Source organism: Aquarana catesbeiana, linkage group LG06, assembly GCF_042186555.1.
Source record: "Aquarana catesbeiana isolate 2022-GZ linkage group LG06, ASM4218655v1, whole genome shotgun sequence".
Taxonomy (NCBI): domain Eukaryota; kingdom Metazoa; phylum Chordata; class Amphibia; order Anura; family Ranidae; genus Aquarana; species Aquarana catesbeiana.
Window position 1 is genome coordinate 7,272,302 of NC_133329.1, and position 11,712 is coordinate 7,284,013.

The window sequence follows — 11,712 nt, forward strand, 5'->3', positions numbered from 1 at the left end:
TGCGGTGCGGTCTTACAAGCGCACTTTTTTTTTGGAAAAAATACACTTTTTAGTATGAATAAATAAGACAACAGTAAAGTTAGCCCAATTTTTTATATATTTTGGTAAAGATAATGTTACTCCGAGTAAATTGATACCCAACATGTCACGCTTCAAAATTGCGCCCGCTCCTGGAATGGCGACAAACGTTTACCCTTTAAAATCTCCATAGGCGATGTTTAAAAATTTCTACAGGTTACCAGTTTTGAGTTTCAGAGGAGGTCTAGGGCTAGAATTATTGCTCTCACACTAACGATTGCGGCGATAACTTACATGTGTGGTTTGAACACCGTTTTCATATGCGTGCGCTACTCACGTATGTGTTCGCTTCTGCGCGCGAGCTCATTGGGACGGGGATCTTCAAAATTTTCTTTTTCTTTATTTTTATTTATTTACCTTTTCATTTTTTATTTTGACACTGTCTTTAAAAAAAAAAATGGGTCACTTTTATTCCTATTACAAGGAATGTAAACACACCTTGTAATAGAAAAAAAGCATGATAGGACCTCTTAAATATGAGATCTGGGGTCAAAAAGACCTCATAATACGCTAAAATGCAAAAAAAAAGTCACTTGAAATAAAAAAAGAGAGCTATGAGCGGAAGGGGCGTTTAACGTCGTTTCCACCCTCCCATGCTATGGAGCCGAGCGGGGGCCATCTTCCCCACACTCAGCAGCCAGGCATCCATGGGAGAGCATGCAATCATCTCTACTGCTACTGGGTCTGGTAAGCGGCGGATATGACCGGAGCGTGGCGGGAGGGGGGTGGGCACCTCTCCCGCCACCGATAAAAGTGATCTTGCGGCGAATTTGTGTACTTATGGGTGGTACTGATAGGCAGCACTGATGGGCACTGATAGGTGGCACTGATGGGCACTGAAAAAAGGGACTGATGGGCACTGATGGCTGGCACTGATAGATTGCACTGATAGGCATGACTGATGGCACTGGCAGGCATTGTTAAGACACTGATTGGCTTCTGCCTTGGCACTAATTGGCATATCCATGGGCACTGATTGGCATATCCCTGATGGTCTAGGGTGGCATACCTGGTGGGCGTCCTTTATTGCCATCCTTGGTGGTCCTGGCGGCATCTCTGGTGGTCCAGTGTGGGCATCTGTGGGGAGGCTGCACTGATAAAGAATCAGCACAGACCTCCCCTGTCAGGAGAGCGGCCGATCGGCTCCCTTCTACTCGCGTCTGTCAGACATGAGTGAGGAAAAGCCGATAAATGGCTTTTCCTGTTTACATCGTGATCAGCCGTGATTGGACAGGGTTTATCACGTTCATCAAAATGTGAGGTATTTATAGGATCTCATGAAACCATTTGATACTTTTTTTGTTTATAATCTTTTATTAAAGAAATAAAGAGGTGGTACAGAAGTATAACACCTTGCAATAACAACATTAAATCTTAGAGTATAAATTGCTGACATTCAACTTACAGAAAAATAAAAGAAAAAATTAGGAGATATGGGACTTTATGGGTGCTTTTCTACATAGAAATCACTAGAGAGTGTATGTAAAAATATAACAAAATTGTATTTAAATGAACAGTATCATAAAACAAGTGCATACAATACAATCATAGCCATAGGTGTGCGCAAACATCCTATTCATGACAATGAGTTACTGTAATCACATTCCTATTTTCATCACGTTCATATTTTCTACATGTTTCCCCTTATGGCTTTCTCAGGAAAGAACGTGAAGATTCATTTATTAAATATGAAGACCTATAATCAATCAACTCTTTGACTGGGTATAGGTACCTGAATAGAGTTAAAACATAAATAGGGAGTGGAATCCTGTTATGCAGTGCATTCGCACAGCCAAAACCGCCCAATGGTTGCCAGGTCTCCCGTAGTTGGGGGTATAGAAGGTTATGGTAAAAAACAGTTCCAGAAATTATTATTATTACTATTATACAGGATTTATATAGCACCAACAGTTTATGCAGCGCTTTACAACAGTAGGGCAGACAGTACACTTACAATACAAATCAATACAGGTGGGATCAGAGGGCCCTGCTCATTAGAGCTTACAATCTAGAAGGGAGGGTCAAGTGGAAACAAAATGTAATAACTGTGGGGGATGAGCTGATGGAAAAAAATGAAAATACAGTTGTTAGGTGTGGGTAGGATAGGCTTCTCTGAAGAGAAGGGTTTTCAGGGATCCACTAAAAGCTAATAAAGTAGGAGATAAGAGGACAGATTAGGGTAAGGCATTCCATAGGATTGGAGAGGCTTTGGAAAAAGTCCTGGAGGCGGGCATGGGAGGAGGTGACGAGGGATCTAGAGAGCAGGAGGTCTTGAAAGGAACGAAGAGAACGAGTAGGTTGGTATTTAGAGACTAGGCTAGTGATGTAGCTGGGTGCGAAATTGTGGATGGCTTTGTAAGTAGTTGTTAGAAATTTGAATGTAATTCTTTGGCCGAGCGGAAGCCAGTGGAGGGATTGACAGAGAGGAGTGGCAGACACAGAGTGATTGGTAAGGTGGATGAGTCTGGCAGCGGCATTCATAATGGATTGAAGAGGTGATAGACTATGTAGGGTTAAGCCAATGAGAAGGGAGTTGCAGTAGTCGAGACGAGAGATGACCAGCGAGTGAATTAAGAGCTTTTTTGTGTCATTGGTTAGAAAGGGGCGTATTTTGGAGATGTTGCGGAGGTTGAGGCAGCAGGATTTGGACAGTGATTGGATGTGTTGCTTGAAGGAGAGTTCAGAGTCTAGGACTACACCTAGAACCTTGGCATGTGGGGATGGGCTTATAGTTGTTCCATTGAGAGATCAGGGGAAGGGGCATACGGGGAGGAAAAATTATAAGTTTGGTTTTGGATATATTGAGTTTGAGGAAGTGGTGTGACATCCAGACTGATATATCTTATAGTAAATTAGTGATACGTGAGGAGACAGAGGGAGTGAGCTGAGGGGTAGAGAAAAAGATTTGGGTGTCGTCAGCATAGAGGTGGTATTGGAAGCCATGGGAGGCTATCAGCTGACCCAGAGAGGCAGTGTCGATTGAAAATAGGAGAGGTCCAACAACAGAACCCTGGGGGACCCCAGCAGAGAAAGGAAGAGGAGAGGAGGAAGTAAAGTTGTAAGAAACGCTAAAGGTGCGGTTGGATAAGTAGGAAGAGAACCAGCGAAGTGTACAGTCACGGAGACCAAAGGCGTGTAGTTTTTTTGAGGAGGAGGGGGTGGTCAACCGTATCAAAGGCAGCACAGAAGTTCAGGAGTAGGAGTACAGAATAGTGTGTTTTGGCCGTTAGTAGATCGTTTGTTAGTTTTAGGAGAGCTGTTTCTGTGGAGTGTTGAGGACGAAATCCAGACTGAAGGGGATCAAGAAGGTTGTTATCAGCGAGGTGGACGCTCAGTTGGTTGTAGACAAGACGTTCGAGGAGTTTGGATAAGAAGGGGAGCACGGAGATGGGGCGTAGGTTGTTAAGATTGGATGGGTCCAGTGAGGGCTTTTTAAGTATGGGTCTGACAAGTGCATGTTTTAGAGAGTTGGGGAAGATGCCAGAAGAAAGGGAAATAACTCAAACCCAACTTTTCTTCAAGAATGATATATACTGTAAGCCTTGATTGCCAATAGGTGACACCAATTGCCTGTTAGTTTAGAGAACCATTGCATGAATATCAATTTTAGGTCAATGAAGCCTATCCATGGGTCAAAATATACTCCAAACGGCAAGGAAGAGAAAAACAAAGAGGAGAAAAGCCCCTTTCAATAGACGATGCCTACACCTGTTGTCCTGTCTAAATCGATATAAGGTTCCCAAAATAGGATCATAAAAATAACCGTATAAAAAAACTCTTGACACAGTCAGTAAACCCAGTGTGGTGATGTCAGGGACCGCCATAATGCAGAGTAGAGAAATTAAAAAATCAAAACTGCTTAGCAGCATCAACATAAAAAGTAAGAAACAATATCAAATAGCTTAAGGGGAGCTATCAAACATTGTGTAATGTTCAGACCAAGGGGACCATGTTTTGTCATAGTAAGGAACAGTATGGTATAGGATATGATATATATTTTCAACTCTTTTTATGGCGTCAATACGGAGTTTAACTTGTGAGAGAGGTACATATTGAATTTTCCAATGAAGCGCGATCGCCCAATGGATGGCAACACAAACCGTATTTTGATCAGTCAAAATTGTATATTGGTGACCTCCGGGATTAGGGTGAATAATAGACATTGTGATGGGGTAAAGGACAGTTGAGCATCTGTTGTTTTGGAGGTAAATGAGTCAAGCTTTCTCTGAATTGGAGCAATGTGTGAGCATTCCCAGAAAAGATGGAGGAATGTACCCGGTGCATTGCATCCTCTAAAACACAATGGAGAAACAGCGGGAAAAATGGCGTGTATTTTAACTGGGGTTTAATATCATCTTGTATGAATTTTCAGCGCTGTTTCTCTAATATTAAGTGACCTTGTACACTTCTTCAGATTGTCAATATAGTCATTCCAATTCAGGGTACCCTGCTCCAGAGGGAATTCTGCTTCCCACTTGACTCTATAGGGGAGGGGGGTCAGAAGAGATCTGATTGTTTAAATGGGTATATAGTTTGGAGATGAGCCCTTTGCCCCTGGGGTTGTGTAAACAAATCTGTTCATACATACAGTGCCTTGCAAAAGTTTTCACCCCCTTGGCATTTTTCGAGTTTTATTGCCTCACAACCTGGAATTAACATGGATTTTTTGAGGATTTGCATCATTTAATTTACAGAACATGCCCACAACTTTGAAGATGTTTTTTTTAATTATGAAGCAAACAACAAATAGTACAAAATAACAGAAAAAGTCAACGTGCATAACTATTCACCCCCTAAAGTCAATACTTTGTAGAGACACCTTTTGCGGCTATCACAGCTCCAAGTCTCTTTGGATAAGTCTCTATGAGCTTGCCACATCTTACCACTGGGATTTTTGGCCATTCCTCCTGGCAAAACTGCTCCAGCCCCTTCAAGTTGGATGGTTTGCTCTTGTGAACAGAAATCTTTAAGTCTGACCACAGATTTTCTGTTGGATTGAGGTCTGGGCTTTGACTAGGTCGTTCCAACACATTTCCATGTTTCCCCTTAAACCACTCAAGTGTTGCTTTAGCAGTGTGTTTGGGGTCATTGTCCTCCTGGAAGGTGAACCTTTGTCCTAGCCTCAAATCACACACAGAGTGCTACAGGTTTTGCTCAAAAATATCCCTGTATTTAGCACCATCCATCTTTCCCTCAACTCTGACCAGTTTCCCAGTCCTGACTGCTGAAAAACATCCCCACAGCATGATGCTGCCACCACCATGTTTCACAGTGGGGATGGTGTTCTTTGGGTGATGTGTTGGGTTTGCGCCAGACATAGCGTTTTCTTTGATGGCCAAAAAAGTTCAATTTTAGTCTCATCAGACCAGAGCACCTTCCTCCATACATTTTGGGAGTCTCCCACATGCCTTTTTGCAAACTCAAAACGCGCCATTTTGTTTTTTGCTGAAAGTAATGTCTTTCTTCTGGCCACTCTGCCATAAAGTCCAACTCTATGGAGCGTACGGCTTATTGTGGTCCTATGTACAGATACTCCAGTCTCTGCTGTGGAACTCTGCAACTCCTCCAGGGTTATCTTAGGTCTCTGTGCTCCTCTCTGATTAATGCCCTTCTTGCCCGCTCCGTGAGTTTTGGTGTGCGGCCCTGTCTTGGCAGGTTTGCTGTTGTGCCATGTTCTCTCCATTTGGTTATGATAGATTTGATGGTGCTCCTAGGGATCATCAAAGATTTGGATATTTTTTTATAACTTAACCCTGACTTGTACTTCTCAACAACATTGTCCCCCACTTGTTTGGAGAGTTCCTTGGTCTTCATGGCAGTGTTTGGTTAGTGGTGCCTCTTTCTTAGGTGTTGCAGCCTCTGGGGCCTTTCACAAAGGTGTGTCTATGTAATGACAGATCATGTGACACTTAGATTGCACGCAGGTGGACATCATTTCACTAATTATGTGACTTCTGAAGGTAATTGGTTCCACCAGAGCTTTTTATGGGCTTCATAACAAACGGGGTGAATACATACGCACATGCCATTTATCAGTTTTTTATTTGTAAAAAATAGCTTTATGTATATATTTTTCTAATTTTACTTCACCAACTTAGACTATTGTGTTCTGATCCATCACATATAATTCAGATTAAAAAAAAAAAACATTGAACTAAAGGTTGTAATGTAACAATATAGGTAAAAAGCCAAGGGGGGTGAAAACTTTTTCAAGGCACTGTAGATGGTTTGGACGGTGTGTCACTTTTAAACTACCATTTGATATTTTATCTCATGACATGATGTGGAATAGATACAGTGAAGAAGGATTAGAACCCCTGTCAGTTTTGATTGCTAATAAAGACGTAAAATGTTTAAAATGGTAGAAATCTGCTCAGTCAGTGCGCTCCCTGGGGCACATGTTTTAATCCAAAAGACAAAAAGGTGACTGAAATAACAGTCATAGGAAAGTTACTTTTACAGGACACACGCAGTGTATCAAAAACAACAAAGTTACATGAAGTAGATACAAAATATCTTTATAAATGTCAAATGTTGAATGAAGATAGTATAAAAAAAATCACACACATATATAAATACCCATCTCTAGACCCACCCCTTAATTAAAGAAAGATTTCACAATACTTTAGGTTTTCGCGGTTACAAAAAGGGGGTGTGGTTATGTTTTTTGTATTTGGTTGGGTAGAGGATGGGGGGGAAGGGTATGGAAGGGTAGAATAGAGAGGAGGCACCATATGTATATACAATAAAAAAATGTAAACATTTCTAAAAAGGGGATTTTTATTTCTTCTCCTCTTTCTCTCTCTTCCAGTGGCGGTGCGTCCATAAAGGAGCGCCACCCCCCCCTCTCCTGCACGGCTCTAATCACCATAGATAGATTTATGCATTGCATTGCATTGCATGAATCTATCTATGGTCACTGCTGGCACCCCTTTTTCAGGTGCCTGGCCCATTTTCGGGCGCTGGGCATCTGAATTACACAGATGGGGGGGGGTTTTGGAAGCACTTGATTAGAGCCATAGGCTCTTATAGGTGCCCAAAAATGTGAGAAGCGGGCGCAACGCTGTGCGTTCGCTTCTCACTCAGCTGTATGTTAGCAAAGAGAAGGAATTTGCTTTGCTAACATTGAACTGCCTCTCAGCCAATCAGGTTGCCAGGTCTGTGTTACTGTCACCTGATTTGCTGAAATTACAGGAGCTGTGATTGGACACCTATCAGGAGTCCAATCATAGCAGAGGACGAAAGAAGGAGTGTTTAAGAGTAGACGTTAGGGGAAGAAATGTAGGACACCGGACACCGCTCGCCGCCATCACCCGCTGACCACCAGAGACAAGGTGAGTGCTGGGCAGATGGTGGGGGGCAGAGTGGCAGCACTTGGGGCACAGTGGTAACATTTAATGGGCACAGTGCCAACATTTGGGGCACAGTGGCAGCATTTGATGGGCAAAGTGGCTGCGTTTGACGGGCAAAGTGGCTGCGTTTGATGGCACAGTGGGTGCGTTTGATGGGCATACAGTAAGAAACAGTACATTACCATACAGTAAGAAACACTAACTAGAAAACACATTTAACCCATTGATCGCCCCCTAGTGTTAACCCCTTCCCTACCAGTGACATTTACACAGTAATCAGTGCATTTTTAGCACTGATCACTGTATAAATGTCAATGGTCCCAAAAATGTGTCAAAAGTGTGCGATCTGTCCGCAACAATGTTGCAGTACCGCTAAAAATTGCAGATCACCGCCATTACTAGTAAAAAAAAAAAAATGCCATACAAATGTCATAAATCTTTCCCATAGTTTGTAGACGCGATAACTTGTAGACGCGCAAACCAATCAATATACGCTTATTGCAATTTTTTTTACCAACAATATGTAGAAGAATATATATTGGCTTAAACTGATGAAGAAATTTTGCTTTTTAAAAACATTTTTTGGGGATATTTATTATAGCAAAAAGTAAAAAATCTATATATTTTTGCAAATTTGTTGCTCTTTTTTTGTTTATAGCGCAAAAAATAAAAACCGCAGAGGCAATCAAATACCACCAAAAGAAAGCTCTGTTTATGGGAAAAAAGGGACGTTCATTTTGATTGGGTACAACATCGTGACGACCGCGCAATTGTCAATTAAAGCGGTGCAGTGCCGAATCACAGAAAAATTGCCTGGTCATCAAGCAGGAAAATCTTCCGGTCTGTAAGTGGTTAAATACCCATTTCTGCAGCTGGAGAAAGCCGGGAGTGCCCTGATAGCCATATAATGAAGAGTTCTCCAACTAGTTTTCAATAGATGCCATAAAAGAAAACACTACAATTTATTTCCAGTATCTAGAAATAAAGATTTATTTCATATTTTGTATATGGAAGATCTTCCTTATGACATGTTTGAACACTGCAATGAAATCCTGGTTCCTCAGACTATAAATCAAAGGATTAAGGAGAGGAACGATAACCGTGTAAAAGACGGGCACCACTTTGTCACCGGGTAAATGATGACTAGCGCTGGACTGAAAATAATTAAAAAAACCTGAGCCATAAAATAAGGAGACCACTGTCAGATGGGAGATACATGTGGAGAAAACTTTACTTATTTTGCCCTTAATTTGCATTTTAAGGACAGTTTTGAATATGGAGACGTAGGACAGGACGGTCAGTATTAGAGCTCCACCTCCAAAGAAGCTAACTAAGAAAAAGACTAGCAGAATGTTGATGAAGGTGTCACTGCAGGAGATCCGGAGCAACTCCGGGAGGTCGCAGAAGAAACTTTCTATAACGTCTGACCAACAGAATGTTAATTTTAAGGCACAAAGTGTATGGATTAAAGCGCTGGTTAAACCGAGACACCACATAATGGACACCAACTGTACACACGCTTTCCAACTCATGATCTGTGTGTAATGTAAAGGCTGACAAATGGCGGTGTATCGATCATAGGACATGACAGCCAACAGGAGAGAGTTGGAGATGCCAAAGACTACAAAGAAGAAGACTTGGGTTAGGCAAGCCGTCATGCTAATCTTTCTTTTCTTGGTGAGAAGGTCAAATAACATTCGTGGGACAGTGACCGAGGAACAACAAAGGTCCAAGCTTGCCAGATTCCCAAGGAAGAAATACATAGGAACATGGAGGTGAGAATTGGGGACTATGAGGACAACGATCAGCAAATTCCACAATATTGTCAGAAGATAGATGAGAAGGAAGAAGAGAAAGAGAGGGAGCTTAAGAGCTGGAAGGTCAGACAACCCAGAAAGAAAGAATTCATTCAGAATGGTCCCATTCCCCATTGGAACAATTTTACCCAAATATTCAGGTAAATTAGAAAATAATAACAAACAATTTTTTTTTTTTGCTGTAGTTCATGGAATAAATGACCTTATTACAGATTAACTCTTTAAAAAATTGGCAATTGTAAAATGGACGTTATCACAAGAGACAGGAGCCAGACTCTTATTACCAAGAACAGTTTCAACGTCTGAATTCTTCACCTAAAATCTTACATGCTGGTTGAAGCAACTGAGACGCCAAAAAAAAAAATGATCGCAATGCCCCAATTAAATGGCAGGTATTCTGTCTGGGAGAATGATACACTTTCTCTTTTCTTTACACACAGTTCAGAAATCCTCAGTGGAAAGTGAAACATTCCTACAGTAAACTCTGAGCGCTGCCTCTAAATAGAAGTACGATGATGGTGACATCGGACAAAAAATAAGAATGAGACTATATAGGGGACATTTGTATATGAAGTCAGTCTGAAAGCATGAAAAAAAAAGAAATGTTGCTGAAAAGAGATACATTAATACAACAGGAAATCGGTGTGACATTTCTGGTCACAATACAGTTGTATCAGCCATAAATTTGTATATTTATAATACAGATATTTCCCCCGACATCCCCGGAGCACACTGTATGTTGACTCTGTATACATCTGAGATTAATTAAAACACGGATCATTAGGAAAATGAATCTCTACAGAAAATGAAGCATCGCCTGAATTATCTAATCCCTCAATGGAACTCACATGGGATCTTCGTATAAAAATAAGAAACATAACTGCACTTGTATTACCTTTCATGTTTTATTATACTTATTTATTCTTCTTCAATGTTTTATTCATAGATTTCTTAAATCTGAACACTAGACAGATGCAAAAGACTCAACTTGTTTTACTTAATCCATTTTTATTAATGTTTTCATATTAATAGGATGCAGAAAGGAAAAATGGAAGGAAAATAAAAACATCTAAAAACATCTACGTCTAAATTGTCTTTTTTTCTTTTTTATATTGTTTAGTTTGCCATACCAATTTTTCTCTGAATTGCACGTCCCCTGAAGAAGCAATCAGCGAAACATGTTGGGCTAATGTCCAATTTCTCTCAAATTTGGTTTGAACCTACATATTTCATAACCGCCTTGCTTTTATTATCTTTGTAAGAAGTGATGTATCACCTGTAATAAATGTGTTTCTTTTAAACATATTTTGTAGCAATAAAATTCTTATTTTTTACTTTTTAATACTTTTTAATAAGAAATCATTTTTCACCGTTAAAGTCCCCGCTATATTTCCATATACAAAATAAAAAAAAAGATAAATCAATAATACGTATTTATATATTTATATAAAACAACTTCCTCTAATTTTCACCTTCTTTTTTTTTTATTTTAATTGCTGTGGCTTGTTTAACTACTAGATATAAGATAACAACATATACCAATCCCATACCTTAAGGCAGTGATGGAGAACCTTGGCACCCCCAGATGTTTTGGAACTACATTTCCCATGATGCTCAACTACACTGCAGAGTGCCTGAGCATCATGGGAAATGTAGTTCCAAAACATCTGGAGTGCCGAGGTTCTCCATCACTGCCTTAATACATAGACCAAAAAATAAATAAAAAAGGAGTGCATGTATATTGCTTTTTAATAAGAACAATTTTTTTAAGAATGGTTACCTACTATTCTTCAACTCAAAAATTAAATTCAAAACAAATCAAATCAGGTCAGAAGCCTAATTCCATGTGTCTGATATAAAAACCACTGGATCCATTCAACCTTAAACTCCTTGTCTCTATCCTGGCAACCATTTCCTCCATCCTCATCAAATAACACATCTCCGCTATCTATTCCCCCACCTCGGGAGGATTTGTAGATTGCCAGAAGACATATGCGGTTCGTTTCATTCCAAATTTAATATTCGGACACATTTTTCATTATTCGGAGATGCGGATATATCCGAATGTCCGAAATACAACATAAGCTAATTTTTCAAAATTCTCAGAATAACGAGACAAAAGTGGTCGGAATTTCGGAAATTCAGACTGAAGTTCGAATCAAGTTTTTTTTTAGTTTCTTTCTTTTTATCGCTTCTCATATTGAAAAAATTAAAAACATACAACATCATAAGTTAAAATTATTATTACACTATATCCCTTCCCCCTCCCTCCAGCCCAACCTAGTCCCAACCCCCCTACCACACATCGCTCAAACATTATCCATGTCTGTCATCAATGCAATTATCTAACTCTATAACCAGAGAGAAAGAGGAAAACCACACCATTAACAGATGGAAGATATAAGGAAGAAACCATATAATAGGGAGGAAAAAAGAAACGGCAGGGGCGCTCATACGGGCCATCC

General features: G+C 40.3%; 1 protein-coding gene across 1 annotated transcript; it reads right to left on the reverse strand.

Moving 5' to 3' along the window:
- Positions 1-8,419: 8,419 nt before the first annotated feature.
- On the reverse strand, positions 8,420-9,361 carry LOC141147451 (olfactory receptor 8G17-like). The gene has a single exon (XM_073634687.1). The coding sequence runs from the start codon at positions 9,359-9,361 to the stop codon at positions 8,420-8,422; it is 942 nt and encodes a 313-aa protein (XP_073490788.1).
- Positions 9,362-11,712: the final 2,351 nt, after the last annotated feature.

Excerpts from the sequence above, each read along its gene's own strand:
- LOC141147451 (XM_073634687.1), bottom strand. The coding sequence starts at position 9,361 with ATGGGGAATGGGACCATTCTGAATGAATTCTTTCTTTCTGGGTTGTCT.